The following is a 24,527-nucleotide window of genomic DNA, read 5'->3' on the forward strand; positions in this document are numbered from 1 at the left end:
TATAAACACTTCATTTCTTTCTTGTACTATCCATGTGGGATAAAACCACATACATAACATTAATACTTTTTTTTTACAACTAACATTATTGTTGGAAATTAATTCCCACACCTACTTGACTACTTCCACAAATTTTATAGGAAACATTATTATGTTGGAAATTAATTCAATTCTTCCATAATTATTATTTAATTAGGAAACGAATTGAATGTGTACTGTGTAGGTATGTAGGCAAGGCAGGAATAGTCCAAGCTAAGAGAAAACTAGCTACAATAAGTATTGTACGAAATAGTGTTGAGCTCAAACTTCTTGACTAAAGGGCCCATCAATCTAATGCTATTGTCTCGAACATATGGAGCTTTTTCTATAGTCGTAGAACTATCTTTAAGGAGTTGCCTGCACGGCTCCCGCAGCTCAGCAACCGTGCCATGGTAGTGATAGTACTTCATTATACTGTTAGGCAGTTGTGTTGATTTGCCTACAAAGTTCTCTGAACCATGAATCCCTGTTGCATACACACTCTTTGGTTGTATAGAGTACTTCTGATCTCTCCTCATTTTTTTCGCATTCTTGTACACCAACTTCTCGAAACCACATTTCCTGATAAATTTGGAAATAGTAAGAAATTTGCACAAATCAACAACGCACCATAACACAAAAATGATTAACCCAATCTTTAAAAGACTGGTTGATAGCGAAAAAATAAAATAATATACCTTTGTTACATTCAAGTCAATATCTATTTCTTAAATAGCGAATTTCTTACTTTTTTTGGTTTTTTTTTTTTTTTTTTTTGAAATATCAAATTTCTTACTATATATTTTGCTTAAATAACTAAATATATTAATATCCAATTTTTTTTGTTGGCAAAGATGACTCAAAGTTCAAAAATTGTGTTAAATAATTACATTATTAAATGACTAATTCTACGTGTTTTGTGTATTTGTGTTGCTTCTAAATTCTAATATTCTCAATCAAAGTTTATCAATCATGTTGTTAGTAAATTCCAATATATAATTGCTAGAGGACCAGTTTCAAATTAGCCATCACACACCTAACCTAAAGATAATAACATGTAATTAAACAAGTAGATTCATGTGCAACTTGACCATATTATACGGAGAATGGACAATAAACAGCAATAATTGAGATTACACAAGTGGTTGTGTACTCTGTTCTCATGCCTCTTTCCGCATTTCATTCGCCATTGTCCTTTTAGGAAGCTCCCTTCAAAAAAAAAAAAAAGTACTTTTAGGAAGCTGCTAATTTCTACTCCATTTACTTAATTAGCCATCACCCACCCAACCTAATGATATAACATTTAATTAAACAAGTACATTCATGTGCAACTTGACCATATTATTCTCATGCCTCTTTCCGCATTTCACTCGCCATTGTCCTAGCCTTTTCTTCTCTTTAATCATATTTTGGTTATTTTAAGTACTTTTAGGAAGCTCCCTTCAAAAAAAATAAAAAAATACTTTAGGAAGCTGCTGATTTCTACTCCATTTACTTAATGTTCACATGTTAATTTACACCGTCCAATAATGAAGTGAGCCCCAGCAGTAAACAATTGGAGCTGATTATATATGTTTGGTAGTGGTGAAGTACATACTTATTCATTCAACACTACTCAATAATTATTCCTTATTCAAATTACATAATTATTCATTCAACACTACTCAATTATTACTCCTTATTCAAATTACAGCTTCCTTCTAAATCTAAATCTTCAATGGCCGAACTCGGAATCACCATTGCTGAAAAGCTCCTCGAAGTTACTGCTTCTGTGGTCATCAAAGAGATTTGTGACATGTGGGGTTGCAAATCTCAACTTGAAGACCTCAACAAAACTGTCTCAACCATCAAGAATGTGCTCCTTGATGCTGACTCCAAGCGTCAACTCTCCCACGAAACACGAGGCTACATCGAGGAACTCAAGGCTGTTGTTTATGATGCTGATGATCTGTTCGATGAGTTCTTCACTCTTGCTGAGCTCAAGCTGCTTGATGGCAAGAGGGATGATAAATTCCTTAGAAAGGTACGCCGCTTTTTTTCTGGTAAGAAAAAGGAGGTGAGTCAAGCTCATAGGATGTCTCGTCAGGTTAAGGACATTAAGAAGCAGTTGGATACTATTGTTAGTAACCATCACAAATTTAGGCTTAGTGTGGACTATAATCCTATTTGTAGAAGGAGGGAGGAAACTTGTTCCTACGTGGATGCAGGGGATATCATTGGGAGGGAGGACGATAAAAAGGTTGTCATTGATATGCTGTTAAGTCCCAATGATGTTCAGGAAAGTTTCCGCTTAGTGACTATTGTGGGACTGGGAGGTTTGGGCAAAACTGCTCTTGCCCAGCTTGTGTATAACGATGAAAGGGTTGTAGCAGAGTTTTCGGATTCCAATTTGAGGTTGTGGGTTTGTGTGTCCGATCAAGATGGGGAGCAGTTTGATGTCAAAGTCATTCTTTGCAAAATTATAGAATTACTTTCTGGTAAAAGGCCTGACGATACCTCCTCAATGGAGTTTGTGCAAAAGCAATTTCAAGAGCAGTTAAGAGGAAAGAAGTACTTGCTTGTTCTTGATGATGTATGGAATGAAGATTGTGAGAAATGGCGTAATCTGTGCAGGTTCTTAACGCTGGGTCAAGAGGGTAGTCGGATTGTGGTGACTACACGTTCGGAGATGACTGCAATGATTATTGGAGAAAAACATACGCACAAGCTGCAAGGTTTATCCGAAGAGAATTCGTGGCTCTTGTTCGAGTCTGTAGCATTTGATAAAGGGGAACACGAGCACGCAAGTCATCTTGAATTAGTTGTAATTGGGAAGAGGATTGTTGAAAAATGCTACAATATCCCATTGGCTATAAAGGTGGTAGGAAGCCTTCTATTTGGGCAGCCTGTGAACAAGTGGCAGACATTTGAGCATAGTGGATTTGCTGGAATTGGAAATGGTGATAATGATATAATGAGTATACTAAAGCTTAGTTACCACAATCTTATACCTTCTTTGAAGAATTGTTTTAGCTATTGTGCACTGTTTCCCAAAGATTTTAGACTTGAAAGGAAGGTGTTGATTAGCCTTTGGATAGCACAAGGCTACATTGCTTCGCTGGACAGAGATCAAAGCATAGAAGATGCAGCAGAGGAGCATTTCCTGATTTTGGTACGCAGATGCTTCTTTCAGGATGTAGAGAAGGACGAATATGGTGACATTGAGTACGTGAAAATGCATGACTTGATGCATGATGTTGCTCTAGAAGTGGGGAGGGAGGAAATTGGTGTAGTGAGTTCTAATACAACCAAATTGGGAGATAAAGTTCGTCATATGTATTTTGCTCGTGGTACCTTTTCACAAACTTACTCATTTAAGAGTAAGATACGTTCGTTGATTTCAAGGGGTGATTACAAGTTCCTCTTTTCCAATCACCTGGTGTTGGGTGATCCGGTTGATGCACGGATTGATAGTTGGATTGGTCTAAGGGTGTTGTGCTTGCCGTCAATGGGTATGAAAAGGTTTGATTCAATTGGTAAGCTACTGCATTTAAGGTATCTTGACTTGTCTGAGAATAGTCAGTTACAGGAACTCTCTGATTCTATTACTAGACTACATAATCTGCAGACTTTAGTTTTAAAAAAGTGCGAGGGTTTGAGGGAGTTGCCAAAAGATTTTAGCAAATTGGTAAAACTTAGGCACTTGAATTTAAGTGATTGTGATAATTTGAGTGGTATGCCTTCGGGCATGGATAAATTGATAAGTCTTAGGTACTTGGATATAAGTAATTGTCAAGAGCTGAGTAGTTTGCCTTCCAGCATGGATAAATTAACTAATCTTAGGTACATTGATTTAAGTAATTTTAATAGTTCAAAGTTAACTAGTATGCCATCAGGCATGGGTAAGTTGACTAATCTTAGGGTGCTTCCATATTTTGTGGTGGGTATGGAAAAGAGAGTTTCAACAGAGGAGCAATGTATGGGAGAGCTCAAAGAACTTAAACCCCTGACCAACTTGAAAGGTGGCATACAGATCAAAATCGGCGAATTTTACAAGAATGATGGAGGAGAAGAGTATTTGAAGGGTTTGAAATATCTCACTGAAATTTTAATCAATTTTTGTGATTATGGAAATGATGGATGTTTAGAGTGGGAAGATGTGATGGAAAAGCTAGAGCCACCTTCAAATCTCAAGACATTCTGCTTGTGGGGATACATGGGTACGACAATTCCAAGGTGGGGTAGAGCACTTGATAACTGGGCACTCTCCCTCCCACTTCTTGTCAATATCTGGCTTTATGGCTGTAACAATTTGGAGCAAATACCATTGTTGAGTAAACTGCGTAATCTGAAATTACTAAGACTTGAATCTCTACACAAGCTGGAATATATGGAGAATACAAGCAGCAACAATGCCAATGAAGGAGAAGATTTTACGGCATTCTTTCCCTCCCTTGAATCACTCTACATTTACAAGCTCGGTAGTTTGAAAGGATGGTGGAGGGAGGAGGAGTTGGTTGAGGATGAGGATGATGATGACTGTATCTTGAGGAGTAGCTTCACATTTTCTCGTCTTTCCAAATTGGAAATCAATAATTGCCCTAAGTTAACTTCATTTCCTTCCTGTGGAAGTCTCGAATATTTGGACTTGGATGACGTTGACGTGGGTCTTCTAAACTTTATAAACTCTCCAGTCAATGAACTACACATAAGCCAGAATAAGGTGGAGAGTTTATCAGAATATGGGGATGTATTCCGGAAATACAAATACACTTCTTACCTAAGAAGCCTTCGAATTTCTTATTGCTCAAATTTGAGGAGACTTGGAAGAGGGGGGTTGGAGCATCTCACTGCCTTGGAGTCATTAGAGTTTCTAGACAATGAGCAACTTAGCTTCTCTGAAGACGAGGTCGATGACGATGGCATGCCATGGAAATCCCTTCAACACTGTCTCCGTTCCCTGTATATTAGTGGAGGCAGGGCCATGAAGTCACTCCCTGAATCAATCCGGAACCTCACCTCCCTTCAGAAACTTAAGATAGTTGGATGTCCAGAAGAACTAGAAGAAAGATGCAAAGAACCAGATGGGGAGGACTGGCCTAAGATTCAACACATCCCCCACAGAGTAATACATTGGTAGTATTAGTCATTAGCCAATTATCTAGCAAGATTGACAGTTTCAATTTTGTATATAGCTTGTTCATCGGGGTCCTCAACCTTCAGGTTAGAATTCTGAGTCACTTTTCTGTTTAGTTTTGAAGCACTACGTGTTGTTTTCCATTCAACCATCTACGCTTGTATGCTTGGGTAGAATATACTACTCGTACTTATATAGTGTACTGGTAATTAATTGCAGGTGAAGGCGTAAATAAATATTTTCTTGAAGCATGAAGTTGATATCAAACTTTCATTATCATAATTCATTATTAAAAGGTATTTTGATCATTTATATTCTTGATTTGTAGAAAATTGAAGATTTTACTTTTTGAGTGGATGGTGTACAATCTTTTATTTTCGCATGTATGTACTTTGCCTGATGATTGACTGCCTATGAACCCTCTTATAATTCTATAATGTCCATGTACTTGTTAATGTGCTTCAGATTGTACTCATGTGGAAGCTGCTAAGAGCGTCACTTCATTGGATGAACATGATGTGGAGGAGTCAACCAATTCTCAAGTCTCTCTGACTATGGACGGTCTGCAGGAAGCTGCTGTGAGATTTGATGTGGACGACTGCAAGACTTGGTTTGACAGAGTGAATTGTAAAAAAATCTTTCAAGAACGTATGACTTAGGATCATGTAAATACTTCATAGTCTGCGCCTCTGCAGTGCTTGTTAATTTCAAATAATGTATTGTGAAAGAAAAATATACAAATGACTCTTTCAGACATGTAAGCACGGCAATGCAACATTTAGTATTGTTTGTATCTCAATTTTCTCCTTAACAAAGTAGAGTATCACTGAATGAAAAACTCTTGAGTTTATATAATAGTGAGATTATTTCCTAAACTACTTGTGTTACAATGTTACATACATTTTGTCACAAAAGGTTTGGTCATTAGTTCATCACAAATCTTGTATGAGTATTGTTTTGAGTTAACAATATTCTCACTTTCAAGAGTAGAGATCGAAGTCATCGAACAACCATTTTAACAAAAAGTATTACAGGAGGGCTGATGATGTTGCTTGCTCAGAACAAAGTATCATGAGAATTTAAACCTCTTACACATAAAACTAAATCCACCCAATGTAGCCATTTTTCAAGAAGCAGCCTAGGAGCATAAGAAGTCAAGAAGGAAAGAGCAATTATTGGAAACTGAAAATTATAACATCCAAAGTCCCAGTATAATAATAGTGGAATGCAGTAAGAAACGATACAAAAAATGGGGGTAATAAAGTAATATGGGTCATATATTACAGAACGGCTAAAGGGAGCGTAATCATTATTTTGAAATGGCTAGTGTAATTGTTATTTCGAAATGGAGTACTCATATCAGTCATATGGAAAGGAGAAAACTTTATACACAGTTGTCAGTGAGTTCAGTTCTGCACTTTGGCCGTGCTAATAACATCAATAAACCCGTAAGTTTGTGAAACCTAAAACATGAAGTATGGAAGTTCCAAATTTACACAGATGAAGCTGAATCAAGTGAAGTCGTCACCAGGCAAACAAAACACCTGACTGTTTCAGCAACAGATCATTCTGACATGCTATGTAATAGGAAGTACTTGAAATTGGAAGAGTGAAATCCTCCAAAGAATTATGATGCAGACTCTTGGGTCTTCTAAAAGAAAATACCTCTCATAATTCATCTTTGGAGACGGAACCTTTAGCTTCAGCATGCTCAGCATAAGATGCATAAGCTTTGATAATAGACACATATATGTCGACTCCTTTTAGATACTCTGCTTCATTTAAAAACTGCCACAAGGAAAATGTGTCAGAAATATCGAGTATTTCTTTTGCTTGTAAAGGAGACCATAAGACATGCTCCGTAGAAGTTAGTAGGATTCATGATTGCTAAACGCAACTGATAAGCCAGCCTTGGATTCCAAAACAGAACCCAACAGATTGAAACAAAGGCAAGAATTGGTGAGTTTTTATGCTAGCAGCCTTACACATTGAGAACTTTCGAAATGTTAAGACTTTAACTGCTTTTCTAGTGTCTGATATCTACTGGGTGCACCAGAAATATGTCATCTTACACTTTACTATAAGGTGTAACTCATTATTCCTAAACTAGTGGATATGCTAGAACCCATGTCTGTATACTCCTCTTGTAGGATATGATTTCCCATAATTGTGTGTGAGGGAGTAAAAATCAATTTTGGAGGGTAAAAATTAACTCCCTATAAACCCACCCACTGGCTTACTGCTCACACTGACCTTCAACGAAAAGAGATAATGAAGTATATTCCATCAATGAGAACAACAGAATTATAAGTTGGTAAGATTAATTCCATCCCGGCCACAGCCAGGGTTCAAATATAGTGACCATTTTCCTTCCCGGTTGAGCTATGTAGAGAGTGCGTGGTGGCAGTTAAATCTAATTCTTTTGAGTAAAACAGAAAATAGGAAGGGGGGTTTCACCCTTCCTTGATTCATCTTTGAAAATGGACCGTTGATGTTTACCGTGTACTAAGTAGCTTCATTTTTGTTTCTTATATGCAGGGAGTTTTTGACGGGCCTTGTGAAACTTTGTTAGACCATAGAGTAACAGCTGTAGGGTACGGTTCAACAAAGGGATCAGATTACATCATTGTGAAGAACTCATGGGGACCAAAATGGGGAGAACAAGGATACATAAGAATGAAAAGAAACACTAGGCACCGCGAGGGACTTTGTGGTATTAACAAAATGGCTTCTTATCCAACTAAGAACAAATGAAAATTTTGACACAAGTTTCTTTCCTCAATCACCCTCCTTCCTGCCTTTGCAGCAATCCAAGCAACAAACAATAATAAGTGTATATGTTTATACAAGTTTATCATTGAATATGATAAACATCATTCTATGTATTTCTCATGAGAAATAAGGAAATTCAAAACATTTATTCCGATATCTTGTTGGTTCTCACATTAGTATTACTATTTTCGAGTACAATAAAAGAATGGAAAGTATTTCTGTTCCACAGCCAGAGCATTAGCATACCAATACATGTGTAAATAAGACTATGAAATGGCCTGTCAAAATGGCATTCTACATGAGCGAATTAGCCTCTGGTTTAATGCAGAATACTCAAGGAAATACCAATAATATGCTGTACAGGAAAACCAGCACGTCACCAGGTCCTGATATTGCACATCTGTGATACTTTAAAGAGAGTAAAAGGTGATTCTTTTTGTGGGCATCAAAGATTTACATCAATCAGAGACCTCATTGTATTTGAAGACACAATCGTAAAGCCTTCCTCCTAGAAACTGGGCAACTTCTGGATGCTTTACCTGTGACCAGCACAAAGGATGAGCAAGTTTCTCTATGCATGTGAAACTTTCCTGAACTAAACACAGATAAAAGAGGCATAAACCATATATATACCATTCCTATCTTGATGGAGTCACACTTGAATTGAGCATACAGATTTGTCTCTATTCCACGCCCCTGCAAAAGTGACGAGGAATCCAAATCAGTATTATATGAAAGCTAGATACACAGTTCAATACCAAAGCTCTATAGCAATTTTCTATAGGTGAGAGGGATTTACTACATATCAGCAAAACTGGTAATATAAGTTGCTACAATAAAAATAAACAATAAAAAAAATATAAAGAAAAGAAAAGGAATCAACTCTACAAACTCCAGATTTCAGCTTTAGTTCTAAGTATCCATTGTGGTATGACCGCGTAGACCAAATATTTAAAATTAGTCATATTCACACTTGTCACATTATTTTTAAAAGTAACGAAAGCTGAAAACAAATAACTACTCTAGTTTTCTGGCTTAAATGAAACAAAAACCTAAAACTCACAATGACAGAATAAGCCCTAAGCTTCCAAGAAACAACAAAACTGCTGCATTAACTAATTGCAACAGGAAGTTTTGAGGATAAGAAATCCTGAGGGAACAATGAAAGTAGATTAATTGAGGTATGTTAGTCTTGGCAAATTGTGAAGTCCAAATTATTCTCTAACCGTTTTCAAAATTTTCTTAAATTACTAGTTTCCATTAACCAAGTAGAACATAAAAGAACGAACATAGTGGTTTTTTGAGGTTATAGTTACTGGATGGGTTCACTTTATTAATGTTTTTTATTAGGAAAGTGGAATAGATGTGGGTACAAAGGGAGGGGAGAAACATTAAGAGCATGTTTGGTAAGAGTGTTTTTTTGGTTTGGAAATGGATTCAATTAAACCATTACCGTTACCAAGTGTTTGGTTGGAAGGCTTGGGTAACAATTACCATTACCTAAGGGTAATGGTTTCCACCCACTTGTTACCTCTCTAAAACCTAAGGTAACAATTACCCTTACTCTCCTCAAACAAAAATAAAGGGAGATAGGTTTAAGTGATTCCTTTTCATGGTTAAACCAAACAAATGAAAAGGTAAGAGTTAAATGATTCCTTTTCTTCCTCTTATTTGTTTCCTTTCCCCTCCATTTCCATTATTCATACCAAACGCCCCCTAAAATAATTTGTAATAGGGAGTCCATGAAAGAAATAGTAGTATTGCAAGTAATATGGGATAGGCCAATAAGGAGGAGCTGCTAAAAATATGGGAAGAAGGGAATAATACAGAGTAACAGAGTACTACGGAGTAGTTTATAGTCTTCTTAAGAAAAAGATAATATGAAAAAAGAGGTGTGGAATCGTAGTACATGAACATACTGGTAGTAAATCTTAATCGTGATACAGAAGTAAAGTTTAAAAGGCCAGTTAAAGGGTCTTCTGTTAGAAAATTCAAATCCTAGTTGTTATGACTTAAAAACACGGCCTTGCAAATAAACACACTATGACACTACTGTACCATAATTATGCAAACTCTGAAAATTGAATTCTCTGCATGACTGCATAGCACTCTAACAGAATCCAATCACCTATAACAACTACAAAAGAAGCAAAGAGAACAATGCTGAAAGGCCCGGACAGCAATCAGAAATCTGCTGAGATTGCCAGATCATATGTTGTGGCCTTGTCTATTGACCCATCAATTGGATTTAAGACTGAGTGCTGGGCTTCGTTTGTCCTACAGCTTCACTAGCGCCTGTTTGCTCTTAAGTTCAGAAATTCTAAAGCCTGGTGTTACCAAAAATGAAAAAACATGTACTTTCCATATATAAAGGAGATTTACACTGGTAACTAGTAAGACAAATAGTTCGAGAATTCATGATGAACCAATCAGTCCAGCTTAGATTAGAGTACTGAAGGAGACAACATCAAACCCCTACAGAAATGTGTGAACTAGAGTTCTGTGATTCAGTCACGCAGTATTCTTGTGTTGGCTAAAAAGAGACCATCTGACCCATACTGCACATTTTGTTGATGGGTAGATGCATGTTTTGTGGTATACACACATATCAAAAATCATTAGAAGCACAGCAAATTAACATACCATTCCTTCCAGAATAACTAGGTCAGCATCACTAGCTACATATGCAAGTTCTTGTGACACGCTTCTAAGATCAATGACCTGTCAGAAAGTTAATATGAAGGACATCATATAATAGATTCCAGAAGAAAATGCATTTGAATTCTGAAAGCTAAATTTATAACTTTTCACTGACCGGCAAATCATTGCCAGAATTGGCAATCAAGAGTTTAGAAGTATCGACACCCATGAGCTGTCCATTTTCATCCTTCAACTGATAAAGAAAATAGGAATACCAGCAAGCCCATAAATTGAGAGGCATTACAAATGGACAGATTTTAAGAAAGGCATAGTGTGAGATGCAAAAGTACCTGTGATAAAATATCAAACAATTCTGTATATGTAACATCATTGATAGAAGGCAATTCATTGGCTGCCAAAATAACCTGCAACATTACAATATGTTGAAATCAAGGTAATGGAATCATCTGCCATACAATGTGTATAGAATATAACATAATCTCAAAGCTGATCATTGGAAAGGTACAGTTAACCAAAAATTAAAGCTTCTAGACAATAAATGCATGTTCGAGTATTATTTTATTAATTTCAAAGTATATTTTTCCATAAATAACCATACCTTTTCTCATCATTCTTTTAATCAATTTTCGAAGATTATTAGTTTTTAAGTGTATTACTGTATTGCTCACCTTTCTTAGCCTTCTGTTTTCCATATTTTTTTTGTTATGTGTATAGAAATTAAAGGAATTACCTAAAGCTGAAAGAAATTGTTCCCCTATACAATTATAAGTCAGTGCAATCCAAGGTCGAGGGAGCAGTTCATTGCACAATCTTCTATATTAAAGGGCCACAAACACATCACCAATTGCAGCAGTTGAGGTTTTATCTTTTTTTCAAATCCTACTCTTCAGAAGGTCAAAAAAGGTATCCCCTTATACTTCCTTTCCTTTTTCTAATTACATCTGGTATTAAGTTCTTATACTCTTCCAAATTTCCAATCCTCATCGTTTTTAAAATGAACCACTAATTTCTTTAAGACAGCTCCATTATAATTACACCTCACTTTGTTGATTGACAAGATATATTGTCCTATTAAATACAAACAAGATTGATTTACAAGAACATGGCACATTAAAAGAGATAATTCTCTAACTGTGAACCAAGCCATATCATAGTCTGTCAAGCACCATTCTCAGATTGCAACAGGCCCAACTTTCCATACATATATTTCATTGACAAAGACAAACCAGACAGATTTGCAAGATAACTGTAACAAGAAATAATTATTTTGCATTCAATAGATAAGGTCAGTACGTCACAGCTGCTGTGAGCCAATCCTATGGTCGAGGACCAATTTCATATGATTTTGTATTGATAGGTGATGTGGAAGGCTTCAGATTTTGGAGGACTGCAATCCTCCAAGTCGGTGTGTTAGTGCAAATTGTGTGTGTACCAGAGTGTTAAGTGGCACTGTGTGCAAATCTTGCAAAAACAAACCTGTGTACCACGGCGTAGTAATTCCCTCGCAAATGGTAAAATTCCCAAGATTATATCTGCACCAGAATTATCAACAAAAAACACAGCCTGTCATATCGAAGTAAACAGACTGACTGTCAGCACAAGAATTACGAGTAAATAAGAATCATTTGAATGCAGTACTATCAATCCAATTAAGAACTCGCCTTTGTCCAAGACTTCTTACTCCAGTTCAGTTTGAAAGTGTCAAGATCATCAACTACCCAAGGTCGAGGGAGCAGGTTCTGACAACTGGCCAGAAAGGACATCCCATCCTTTGAAAATACTTCTGCAAGCTACACAGAATACAGAACATGAAAAATTCAGCAAGCCAATATTTTATTTTGACAACAGAAGAACAGAATTCAGACAAACCTTTTGTGCTTATTTTTATAAAATAACTTTAATAAAAAAAAAAAAAAAAAAAAAAAAAACCAAAAAATATCTACAAAGATCCAATTGCAATCCAATACTTCTGGCTAATTGTATTTTTGAGATGAACAAGTAAAGTTATCATATCAATTACTAAGAAGACAGTGACCAATGTATACAGCACAATGTAGGGGTACCTCTGCAGAGCCAAGGTCGAATATGTTTCCAGCAAATATTCCTTTGACCAGATTCTCCAAACGTTTAACTGGATCCTCAATAGCATCATTAAGACTCACCACATTGCGAAATAAAGATATAGCCTTTGCATTCTCGTCATCCTACATATTATAGAATCGATATAGTCAGTAGACATATTGACCAATTGTACAACAGCACAAGTATCTAACTCATCTCATATAAGTTATTATAATGCAGACTTTATGTGATGACCGTAAACATTGGAAGAGCTAAAAAATTATCAATAACCAAATCTATTACCTTAACTTTTTTAAATATATCTCTAAATCCTAATTCCCGAAGCACTTGCTCCCGAAGCCTGCAAAGTAGCTACATTGCAGAAGAAAAGGAAAAGCTACAGTGAGAAAATTGCTAGGATCAAATATATAAATCACAAAAAATATTTCAGCAGGACTTCTATAAGGCTACAATTATCACTTACAATGCAATCAGGAGGGCCACCATGACTCTCTGGGTCTTTCTTCAAATCTTCAAGTATTTCACCATATCTTCATAAATACAGATGGTGTCAAATAGTATTATTTGGATTACAAGTTTACAAAAAACAATGCACTTCCATTATTACACTAACACTCAAAATCTTAAAGCTAAAGTACTGGTTCTAGCACAAATTTAACACTCTTCGCCAACCATAGACACAGGGGTACCAATTTCCCCACAAATCTTTAAGCTACTATGTATTTAGACCAAATAGGCAAACACTAAGATAGAAGACAAATTACATGTTGCATATTAGTGCACTAAAAAATTGCTTTTGGTCAGATTAGCGTAAAGTTTCAATCATGTAAGACATTATGAATCAGAAGAAGATTCGCGGAATGCCAAATAAATGAAAAAACAAAGAAAGAAGCAACAAAATTATTGTGTAATCTCACAAGCAACTTGAATAAACTACTCTTCTCAAGATATTTGCATCAACTTTAGGAGTTCAACCATGCAGAGAAGAACTTCAGCAACATATAGAAACTTGAATGTAAAATCTACCTTTCTGCAAACTTTTCAGCTCTAACTTTAGCATCTGGCACTGTGTTATCGTTCTCTGCCCGTTGTCTGAAACAGAACCAAGCAAAAAAGCCTTTCTTTATAAGCTTCATGTAACATATGTATATAAAACTAAGCAGCTCAGAGCACCAAGGTGCACTGCACATCATTGTATAGCATATTTGACAAAGAAACTATCCAAATAGATAGTAAAATAAAGTTAGGCATTCAACAACTTCACAACAGCACCATACAGCAACTTGATCTTATAAGAGACGACATTATCAATTATCATTCTTTCCCGCTGATGGATGAGCGTAAGTTAGTTCATTATACAACTAAAATAAGTTTTAATACATTCGAGTAAGTTCATATTAAAAAGTTCGGATTGGAGCTAATAAGTTGAAAAGAATGAAACTTAAAGCCTAAACTTTTTTCTATTTATTATTTCCATTAAACATTCAAGGTAATATGTTTAATGACTTATATTAGTCATCAATTCTTTATTAACATCTGAGTCCCAACCCCAGCTAATAAAAAATAGCTAGTACTTATAATTAAGCCGCATATAATTAAAAATTTAAAATGCTTCTCTACGAAAATGAATTAGGCCATACTTTTCCAGATTTCACTCTAATAAATTAAAATTTAAGGCCTAATTAATTCGCATTAATGCTAATGAGTTCGATACACGACTTAAAATAAATCACAATAAGTTCAGATACGGGTTAATAAGTTCAGGAAGAAAAGAGCCACTCAACCTGTTAAAGGTCAAAATGATCCCAATCCCCATCTCCTCCTCAAAAAACATTAAACAAATAAAAAACAGAAAAACGACAAATTTAATGATCATAATGCTTGAATTCTACTAAAATTGATGCAAACAAGAATTGAATCCAATTAATAATACACCAGATGAAAATCAAAAAATCACACTACAACATTACGCAAACATCCGATTAGCAAATCACAAAAATTCAAAATTCGCAACAAAATGAAACATCAAGAAATGAGATTTAAAAAGGAGAAAGAAAGAAATTACTTGAAAGAAGGAATGGAATTAGCGAAGAGATTGATCCAAGAAATTTCAGTAGGAGTCGGCTTTTTAGGGTTATCATTCGGAAATCTGTAAGGAATAGTACAAGCTCTATAATTCGATTCAATTAAGAAAGGAAATGCCACCATTTCCGATGAACTCTCCATTGATATTCTCTCTGTAAAAAGCTGCGTTGTTGAATTTGGGAGTGTGAGAGAGAATTAGAGTGAAGAAGGAGGAAGATGGAGAAAATTGGAAGAAGAGGAGAGAGAAAAAACGTTGGAGAAGCAACCGTGTGTAGTGGTAATGAATGATCCAGGGGAGTGGGACTTTATAGATGCCACTTTTGTTTATTGTTTTATTCTCTGTTTTTGGTTTGTTTTCTACCTTGGTTACAATGGTATCGACTATCGAATATGGAATTTTTTTTAGGTGCACTCGGGAGTCGGGATCATCTATTTATTTTGTTTTAGGAAATTGTTTTTAAAATTTATATACTTCCTCCGGTTTCGATTATTTGCAACATTTACCTTATTGGGGTGTTTGCTATTATTTGCAACAAATAGAATTTTTTTCATATTTGGTACATTTTTTAATTGTCAAATCGGTAATGCCCTTAAAAAAAACTGATTATAATCTAATCACAAGATTAAGTCCACTTACCTAAATTTAATACCCACCCAATTAATATAACCATTCCCACCAAAAATTTAGGGTTCCCATCCCATCCCATTTACCCTCTAGTGTTCATCTTCCCAACCACCATATTCAATGCAAGTTCTACCCACCACCATTAATGGCGACTGTTCAAAATCCTCGTTCTTCCCCCTTTCTACACCAGTTATTCCTTGTTTCGTCTTTTGCTGTTTCACTCTCACTATTCTCACAGAAACTTCCTTCTTTAACTCACTCTCTCTCCATTTCGAAACCCTAAAAATTGGCACATCAGGGTTTTCCACTACCTATTTCTTCCAAATTTTCTGAAAAATGAGTTCCCCTAACCAAAAAAAGGAAGATCCTGAGGTTATTGCCACCTACAAGTGTCACCCACGCACGGGGAGGATGCATTTGATAGGTACACGCACTGCAATGTACCTTGATATGAAACGTCGAACTGGAGGGGGGTGCAAAGCTGACTCCTTACGTCTCCGATGAGGAGCGTGGTCCAGATCTGGGCAAAGATGTTGAGGTTTCCATCAATAAGCCTCCTGAAATTGTTGTTCTTGACAGCGATGATGATGAAACCCCAATTGCAACCCCTGTCCAGGCCAGATCCGTTGCGGAGGAGGTGGGAGTGGTCAGATCTAAGACTACGCAAGAGTTCTGTGGGAAAAAGCGCGTCAGATCTGAGTCCCCTAAGGCTTACAGTGTTGAAAGTGCAGGGTCTTGCAACCCTTTCACCACTACCACCAACTAATCTAGCAGCGTAACGCATTTCTAAACCTACTTCTTATTCAGTCCTTTATCTCATGGTTTTTTATTTTTCTCTTGATTTGATGTGGCGTTCTTTGAAAAATTTGCGTTGAGTAGCCTGATTTTCATGCTTATTTCCGTATTAAGTATGTGGTATATGTGTTGTTGGTATTTCATGCTGGTTGCCCTAATTGAGATTGATTGCTAGTAACTGTGTTGTTGGTATTTCATGCTGGTTGCCCTAATTGAGATTGATTGCTAGTAACTATGTTGTTGGTATTTCATGCTGGTTGCTCTGTATCCAAATTGAGATTGATTGCTAGTAACTGTGGGATTATTGAGTGTATTGCCCTGAGGCTGATGCACATAATTTCTATGATGTTGGCTGTATTGCTTGCTTGTTGTGCATCTTCACCTGTTTGGAATTCTGTTGGGTGGTGGTTGACCTATTCATGCTCTGTCTGCTATTCTTTGTGGTTAGTTGTGTGCTTGGTGGTTGGGATGTTTAAAAAAAATTGAAGAATTGTAGAAAACAGGTTGGGCTGTGTAGGCTGTGCTTGTTGTCCTAGGCTTGTTGTTGCCCTGAGGCTGATGCACATAATTTGTATGTTGTTGGCTGTATTGCTTGCTTGTTGTGCATCTTCACCTGTTTTGAAATGGGATTTGTTAAACATCGCCCGCAAATCTCCACATAAAGCCCACAAATTAGACATGGTTTGACAATTTTGCCCATTTCTAAAATCGTACCCAAAGTGAACAAATCTCGATCTAACAAATGTGGAGTCGTACTGGGTTGCCCAGGGAGGCCGGAGAGGCGAGGGTCGCCGGAGATACGTCGTCTTCGACGGAAAACGAGGTGGCGCCTAGTTTGGACGCCGGAACCATGGCAAGGACGTCCAGGCAAGGCGCCACAACCAGTGCACTAGCGTCCAGGCCAGACGCCACAACCAGTGCACTGGCGTCTAGCCCAGGCGCCTCAACCAGTGCACTGGCGTCCAGGCCAGGCGCCACCACCAGTGCACTGGCGTCTGGTTTGGACGCCGCCCTTACTTTTTAATTTTTTTTTTTTTGCCTTTTTTTTTTTAAAATTATGTTTATTAAATTTATGTTTTGATTTAGGATGTGGAAATTTATGTTTTTTATTTGATTTTATAAAAAATATATATACTAGACTTATAAAAAATAACACATAAAATTAATAAATATTAAAAAAAAAAATCAAACACATTAAAAAAAATTAGAAAAATTTTCTGATTTTCCAAAAAAAAAAAAAAAAAAAAATTAAAAAAAAAAAATTTAAGGCAGCTGGGGCTCCTGGCCAGGACGGCCCGTGGCTGGTGGTGGCGCCAGGTCCGGCAGCCACGTACACCGGCCTGGCGTCTGGGCAGGACGCCCAGCCATAGTGACTGGCGCCTGTCCCAAACGCCACTCACCGTGGCTGGGCGTCCTGCCCAGACGCCAGGCCGGTGGACGTGGCTGCCGGACCTGGCGCCACCACCACCTTGCCGCCACGAGCCACCACTACCTTGCCGCCACGAGCCAACCACCTTGCCGCCACGAGCCTCGACATCCCCGTACTTTGATTTTTATTGAGGTTGTGTTTTTTTTTTAAGGTCAAGGGCAATATTGTAACTTCAATATAAGTTTGTGGGCTTTATGTGGAGATTTGCGGGCGATGTTTAGCAATCCACTTTGAAATCTGTTGGCAATAGGTTGACCTATTCATGCTCTGATGCACATAATTTGTATGTTATCTAAAATTGTTTAAAAAAAAATTAAGAATTGTAGAAAACTGGTTGGGCTGTGTAGGCTGTGCTTGTTGTCCTGAGGCTAGTGCATATAATTTGTATGTAGTTGTTGGATGTATTGGTGGCTTGTTGTGCATCCTCACCTTTGAGGAATTCTATTGGTTTCTGGTTGACATGCTCTGCATGATATTGATTCTTGTGTGTGGTTTGCTTGGTGGTTGGGATGGTTAACAAAAATTAAAAAATAGTGGGAAGGTGGTTGGCCTGTTTATGTTGTGTTTGTTGTCTTGAGGCTGGTGCACAGACTGATGACCAATTGGTTGCCTGCATGAGAGTCCCTGTATGAGTCCCCCCATGTGATACCTGTCCCTAGGTGAATAGAGTCCCTCAGTGTGTTGTGTTGCGTGTGCCTGCAAATTCCAAGTGATGAAGGGACTCATTTGACACTTAACATTCATAACTAGGAATTGCTCCAACAACTCCATATAAGAGTTGTTGTTGAGGGAACCAGTTATTTAATGTTTGTGAAAAAAAAAAACCCCATCTGATGGAATGATGCTTCCAGCCTGATTTGCACATATAAATCATCTTGTTTGTAAACACTTGTAAATAATTGAACCATCAATGAAGTGGTACCACTTACCAAAAACTTGTACATTTCCCAACAATAGGATCTTAAGACTGCCTTACAATAATAGTTTGCAAAGATTTAAACAAAAGACACCTAACCAATGATTGAAACAGTGTACTTAATCAAAATAAAAAAAACAGCACATACTGTGTTGCATGCTTGTTGTTTGATTTTCAATGGTTATGTGTGGCAGCCTCAGTCTGTTGATCTTCTTCATTTGTTTGAGTTGAGGTCAATCAGCATCTACTTGCGTAGCTTCATCTTCTTCAATACCTTGGCCTTGGTGGACTGGTATGAAAATGTTGTTGAGGTAATTAACAGCCTGTTGCACCACATTCTTGTCCACCTCCGTGGCAGCATCCCCATCCTCTCAAGCCTTTTTTTGCCTTTGTGGGGAGGGATAAAGTTATTCCCTCCTTGGTTTATCAGAATTCTTCCATAAAACATTGTAGACTTATCCAAATTTGCTTGTTCAACTCTGGGTTGAACATCTGATAAGCCTCTGTCACTCTTTCAATGAGTTCCTTTAGGTTTTTTGGGAAGGATTGGTATTGTATTGATTGGATTACATTGAATAGCCCTAGATCCAACACATTTAAATCTGGGGACTGAAGTGGTTGGTAAATAAATTGAATGTTGAATCCCTCAGAGTGACAAGCTGTTTGAAATTCCTCATCCCTAGGAATTTGATGAGGACTGGCATTATCCCACTGAATAAATATGTCCTTGGGTAGATGGGCAGGCCATTTAGCTTTGATTGATGGAATGACATTGTTGATTAGCATTGCTCTTATGGCTTCTTTGTTGATATTCTGTGTTGCCTTGATTTCCACAGCACCAGCATCCCTGTTTTTGCTTTTTTTCTTTGCTATGCTTTCATAGACAAATGGAAAAATTCCATACTTTCCATCATGTATTAATGCTCCATTAGGACCAAATATGGGTTTGCCAATTGCTGCCATGAACATACCTTTAACTTTGAACCTCTTGGACTGTTGGCACATATATGGGTTTGCCTCATTTGGTAGAAGGTAGAACCTCCTTGTTTCTGGGTTCAAGTAGAACCATTTTTCATCTACATGGATAACTTGTTGCATGTCCACAAATTTGCAATCCCCATTCTGAGTGGCTGGCAGTAAATGAGTTAACACCCATTTCATTCTTGCTATTTTGTGATTGGACGTCAATGCTGGGTGATTTGTTGCTGTATGTGTTCTCAATCTGCCTTGTTTCTTTAGCTTGTGGATGGCTGAATGTGAGATCTTGAGAGCACATGCATAGCTTCTCTCTGTTGTCCTCTTATTCAATGGTGCTGACTGTAGGAACTCATTAGTGTACTGTCTGGGTTTGGGTCATGTTTTGCCCAGTTTCTTGCTTCTCACATCTATGACATTGCCCTGTGCCATTTGTGTTTTGATGTCTGTAAATAATCTCAGGATGGTTGACCTGTGTACATTGAATTTTCTTGCTTGTTTTGATAAGTACCCTCTGGGCAACTCCCCCCCCCCTCTAACTTCAGTAGAAAACCATTTACCAGCTCCCTTTTTTGCTGAGTAGTCAGTTGTTTTCTTGCTGTTGGTCCCTGAAATGAGTCCTCATGCTGATTGTTGTTGCTGTCATTCAGTTCAGTCCCTTCTTGGTGGTTTGCTTGACTTTGTCCCATACTGTTTTCATCGTTCAGCATCTGATCAATGCCAAAATATGGATCATTTGCATAATCTGACATGTTCAGATTACTAATTTTACTAAGTTCCAGTTGTCAGGTACTGGTGATGAGGTGTGGGGGCTTTTTTTTGAATGGGTTGCTGTTACTGAACCAGGGAAGAAGAAGATGAAGCTGCAACTAACTTAGTACTGTAGATTTTCATGTCTGGAATTTAGGCTGAACATTTATTTTGGGACTGATTTTTCTGTCTGGAATGTAGGACAACTATTTTGTAAAGAATATTTGTGAACTATTATTCTAGTAGCTTTAAATACCCCCTCTTTGAATGAAAAATTTAAAGGGGGGAGGGAAATTTGAATGGGTTTTGTAAATTTGGATTTGGTGGGAAAAAAAAATTCGGTGCTTTTTAAGGGGTTTGGTGAATGACTTGAAAAAACAGGAGGGAAAAAAAATTTAAGGGGAAAAAAAGGTGCCAAAATAATTGGGGCCACAACACCCCCAATTATTTGAAATTTTGGGACCACATGTTTCCCTTTTTCCTCTCTCCTCATAAAATTAGAATATCTTTCCCTCCATTTTTAATTTATTAATCACCTACCCCACTACCCAATTTTCCACTACTAAACACTTCATAAAAGTTTTGCATTGGTATCCGTAAACGGTACCATTGTTGCAAATAACCGAAACCGGAGGAAGTATGTTTGTCGATATAGATTTGATGATGCGTCGTGTAATTTTTTTTTTTTTTTTTTTTTTTTTGACAAAAGCAAATTATATTGATAAATCAAAGTTTACAACATACGAAATAAAAATTAAACCTTACTACTACTTGGCTTTTAACATTTAAGCCTTTCCAACTTTCGACACTAAAAACCAAAATGCGTCGTGTAATTTATTGATGCGTAAATATGTCCACTTGAAAAAATACAAATGAGACAAGTAAAGAGGGATGAAGGAAATATTCTTCATTTTTTTTCTTTTTCAAATAATTATTTCTTCCATCGAGTCCGATTATTTTTCACACTATTTCAAAATATTCTACTGTTAAACCAATGCCTTTTTTGTCATGTTAAGGTTAAGGAAGTTGAATCCAATTTGGTTCTTTTATGGCCTCTCCACTTAAATTGGGTAAATAAAATGTTTCTCTTTTCCACGATAATTATGTTTCCCCATTTTTTCACTTATTTGTATGACATGAATTTCAGTGACCAAAAAGGGTCAAATCCTGTCAAACCACTAGAAAATTGTCAACCACAGGCGCTTTTCAAAAACCATTTGCTAGCAATAAATTAAGTGGACATGTTTGCCTTCAACTAACCTAATAGAGTAATAGGTAAGCTTGAACAAGTGGTTAAGTACGCTTACTGATAAACCAAATCTTTTTTCCTTACCAATAAAAGAGATTGAGTAATAAAAGATAAAAAAAAAAAAAAAAAAAAAAAAAAAAGCATGATAAGTGCTAAATTGACTAGGGAATAAAAAGAAGTTCACTACTTGAAAGATGGCATGAAGCTTCATTCAAATGTTTAAATCTATGCTTCAAACTCTATAATTGGCACTAAAAAACCGACTTCAAACCAGCCTTGATTGATAATGGGCCACTCACTAATAGTTCGTATGAACCTTCAACTTTTTCTTTACAGATTTAAGTATTTGACCAACTGTAATATTAAGGTCCAATTAGACCATTTAAAGTAAGTCATTATCTACTTAGGACCTAACATAGTGTTGTCAATGTCTCCAACTATAGTATGATTGAATTATGCATAGAAATGAAGTAGATAAAACTAAAAAGTCATTCTCTCAAAACAAAAGATTATAGTACTCATCCACACCATTAGAAAACATTAGTATTAGCACAAAAATGTTCCATCTAAACCCCTCAGCTAACTGATACAACAAATCAATCTCAGCCTACTTGTTACTGCAAGATCTACAACCCTTATTAAGGGCATGGAGGAGGCATCTGGATACCAATGTATCTTGCTTTTACATTCTCACAAGTCGAAACCGGATGTCGTTCCCCTGATGTCAAATTCAAGTGAACATTCTGCAGGAAAATGTTCCTGCATGGAATTCCCTTACTACATGAAAGTGTCACTGCTACTTCAGACAGTGAAGTACCCCTGATGTTCTTAAAGTATATGTTACTCAATCTTACCCTTGATGGTGCCTGCAGGAAAAATTGCATAGTAGTTACATAATGTCTGTTAAATTATCTCATTTAGCTTAAATTTGGTGGACAAAGATTATATTGATGTGGGGATTAATTACCTCAGATGAACACGAGTCGAAGGGGCAATATGCCTGATCAATAATAATTGGATTCCTTACATGCTTCATCACAATGTTCTCGAATTTTATGTTAGTAGCCGCGCTTCTACCAGGAGAATTAGCCCATGTTTTGATCCTAATCCCATTTGTAGTCCCACTAATCGTACAATTTCTTACAAAAAGTCCATTTACATCTTGTTCATGCAGGTATTTTCCCAAGCTTCCAACACTAAACAACCAACAAACTAGATTAATCTAAATCACAAACATCAAAAATTAAACCTACTAGACTATAAAACAAATTGGTCCTATTCCTATATATACATGAATTATGATTGAATGTATGTAGGTTATACCTTATACCATGACCTGGTCCACAAGTGATATTTGATATGGAAATTTGAGAATTTCCTTGGCCAATAGAGATGCAATCATCCCCTGTACCAATGTTCAACCAAGAAAAACGAACATTAGAGCTACGTTCGAGGTGAATGCCATCCGTGTTAGGACTGTCTTCTGGGGCCAAAATCTCAAGTTTACTCCCTTCAAAGTCTCTGCATTCTACAAGAGCTAAATGAAAAAACTTGCTGTTCAGTGAAGTTATATCATGAACAGTCGTTCTGTTCATACCCACAAACTTCAAATTCTGCCACAAAATGAACAAAACAAACAGTTATTACACATAGAGTATAACACAAGTTTCACCACAAATTTCTTTACATAATCAACATTTTCATTTTCATCAATTTCTGTCCTGTACTACTGCAACATTGAAACTGAATTTTAGTACATAAAGTTCTATACTTATATCAAAATTTGTAAGAGAATATTGTGACATACAGTAGGAAGGAGGTCACAATTAGAACTAGTAGGGCAAGTGTTGTAAGGCCAAGCTTTGGCACCTTGACCATCAAAAACTCCACCTCCTGTCAAGGTAAGCCCATTGATCCATGCAAACTCGATCCACCCGGATCCAAATTCGTAATCAGATAAGTCTGTTTTCGCTTTCAAAATACCCTGTACAAAAAAGATCAGTATAATTTCCTCAATCTAGCAAACTTTCTACAACATTTATAGATCAAATTAAAATCTATCATTTAAAAACTACCGCATTTTGTTCATCAATTTTACCTTGAGTAATACTGTGAGAGATGTTACTTGCTCACAAGGACCTCTTAACTTAAGAGGTCCTACGAGATAAGTTCCATTAGGGATCAAAAGAGTAACATTGCCTTTAGAGTTACATGCTTTCTCCCAAGCTGCATTAAAGGCCTAATCCAAAATCATGTAAACCAACATTAATCAATAATCCCATTTTCATACCAAATATCAGTTTTTTTTAACAGAAATGAATTACCCTTACCCAACTATCATCGCTTCTACCATCAGCTCGAACCCGAAAACTCCTGACATTGATGATAATGCCATTGCCGAGTTGTAAAGTTGTAGAGTTTCCTAGATAAAATGTGTTAGCAAAGATTGCATAGATCAAGAAGTAGTAGTTGATTGTGGAAATTCTGCTCATTGTTTTTGTTCTCCTAGTAGTAACTGAAGAACCGTTTTTATAGAGAGTGCTATGCAGTTGCATGGTTAAATTCTACTGACTTTATGCTAGTGGACGGTTATTTCTATAATAACCCTTAAAAGTTTTGAAGTCAAGAACTGTGTTACAACTTCCAACCACGTGCTACTATTTAATTTTTTTAAAATAAAATAATTTCTTTAATAATCTTCTTTTGCAAAATCATTTAGCTAATAATTTTTCCTTTAATTGGGTAGTTTTGGCTGGTTATTTTCGTTATTGGAGAAGATGGAGAAAAAGAAAGGAAGAAGTAGATAGGGAAGTTGCATAATGTTACTCCATTTGACAAAGGAGTGACATTTTTAATTTTTAGGCTGTAACATTTATTTTTCTTTACAAAGTTGAGTAATTGAATTTTTGAATTTCATAAAATCTTGTGCTTGGTATTCAACCCCTAAATCATATGAGGATGACGATGGTGGTATGTTAACAGATGACACTTTTTGGTTCAAATAGTATTCTCTGTTAACCTCCAGCTATAGTCTCGGCGCTGTGAAGCACCAAA

At 36.6% G+C, this 24,527-nt stretch overlaps 4 protein-coding genes across 4 annotated transcripts; 1 reads left to right on the plus strand and 3 right to left on the minus strand.

The window, feature by feature from the left end:
- Window positions 1-916: 916 nt before the first annotated feature.
- On the plus strand, window positions 917-5,927 carry LOC110718682 (putative disease resistance protein RGA3). The gene is made up of 3 exons (XM_021897568.1): window positions 917-5,220; window positions 5,354-5,430; window positions 5,600-5,927. Exon 1 carries the CDS (start codon window positions 1,736-1,738, stop codon window positions 5,135-5,137), a length of 3,402 nt encoding a protein of 1,133 aa, XP_021753260.1. The 5' UTR covers window positions 917-1,735; the 3' UTR covers window positions 5,138-5,220; window positions 5,354-5,430; window positions 5,600-5,927.
- A 2,106-nt stretch (window positions 5,928-8,033) lies between these two features.
- Window positions 8,034-15,195, minus strand: LOC110718690 (uncharacterized protein At2g17340-like). Its single transcript, XM_021897578.1, has 12 exons — window positions 14,715-15,195; window positions 13,676-13,741; window positions 13,113-13,179; window positions 12,932-13,000; window positions 12,631-12,771; window positions 12,229-12,357; window positions 12,044-12,130; window positions 10,897-10,971; window positions 10,722-10,799; window positions 10,550-10,627; window positions 8,540-8,602; window positions 8,034-8,445 (listed from the first exon to the last, which is right to left on the minus strand). The coding sequence occupies exons 1-12, from the start codon at window positions 14,873-14,875 to the stop codon at window positions 8,365-8,367; spliced, it is 1,095 nt and encodes a 364-aa protein (XP_021753270.1). The 5' UTR covers window positions 14,876-15,195; the 3' UTR covers window positions 8,034-8,364.
- Window positions 15,196-18,925: 3,730 nt separating this feature from the next.
- LOC110718949 lies at window positions 18,926-19,660 on the minus strand. Its single transcript, XM_021897887.1, has one exon. It carries the CDS (start codon window positions 19,658-19,660, stop codon window positions 18,926-18,928), a length of 735 nt encoding a protein of 244 aa, XP_021753579.1.
- A 2,194-nt stretch (window positions 19,661-21,854) lies between these two features.
- On the minus strand, window positions 21,855-24,148 carry LOC110718700 (exopolygalacturonase-like). Its single transcript, XM_021897587.1, has 6 exons — window positions 23,804-24,148; window positions 23,572-23,712; window positions 23,281-23,457; window positions 22,797-23,086; window positions 22,441-22,669; window positions 21,855-22,339 (listed from the first exon to the last, which is right to left on the minus strand). The coding sequence occupies exons 1-6, from the start codon at window positions 24,026-24,028 to the stop codon at window positions 22,112-22,114; spliced, it is 1,290 nt and encodes a 429-aa protein (XP_021753279.1). The 5' UTR covers window positions 24,029-24,148; the 3' UTR covers window positions 21,855-22,111.
- Between the last annotated feature and the right edge of the window lie 379 nt (window positions 24,149-24,527).

The sequence above is a fragment of the Chenopodium quinoa genome, unplaced genomic scaffold (genome assembly GCF_001683475.1).
Source record: "Chenopodium quinoa cultivar QQ74 unplaced genomic scaffold, ASM168347v1, whole genome shotgun sequence".
NCBI lineage: Eukaryota > Viridiplantae > Streptophyta > Magnoliopsida > Caryophyllales > Amaranthaceae > Chenopodium > Chenopodium quinoa.

What these genes read in the sequence shown, in the direction of transcription:
- LOC110718682 (XM_021897568.1), top strand. Translation starts at nt 1,736, where the DNA reads ATGGCCGAACTCGGAATCACCATTGCTGAAAAGCTCCTCGAAGTTACT.
- LOC110718690 (XM_021897578.1), bottom strand. Translation starts at nt 14,875, where the DNA reads ATGGAGAGTTCATCGGAAATGGTGGCATTTCCTTTCTTAATTGAATCG. An exon ending in TACTACGCCGTGGTACACAG is followed by an intron (nt 10,972 to 12,043) that starts GTTTGTTTTTGC and finishes GTAATGTTGCAG; the next exon opens with GTTATTTTGGCAGCCAATGA. An exon ending in TGTTTGATATTTTATCACAG is followed by an intron (nt 10,800 to 10,896) that starts GTACTTTTGCAT and finishes TTTCTTTATCAG; the next exon opens with TTGAAGGATGAAAATGGACA.
- LOC110718949 (XM_021897887.1), bottom strand. Translation starts at nt 19,660, where the DNA reads ATGAAATGGGTGTTAACTCATTTACTGCCAGCCACTCAGAATGGGGAT.
- LOC110718700 (XM_021897587.1), bottom strand. Translation starts at nt 24,028, where the DNA reads ATGCAACTGCATAGCACTCTCTATAAAAACGGTTCTTCAGTTACTACT. An exon ending in GTAGAAGCGATGATAGTTGG is followed by an intron (nt 23,713 to 23,803) that starts GTAAGGGTAATT and finishes ATTTTGGATTAG; the next exon opens with GCCTTTAATGCAGCTTGGGA. An exon ending in GGACCAGGTCATGGTATAAG is followed by an intron (nt 22,670 to 22,796) that starts GTATAACCTACA and finishes TTGGTTGTTTAG; the next exon opens with TGTTGGAAGCTTGGGAAAAT.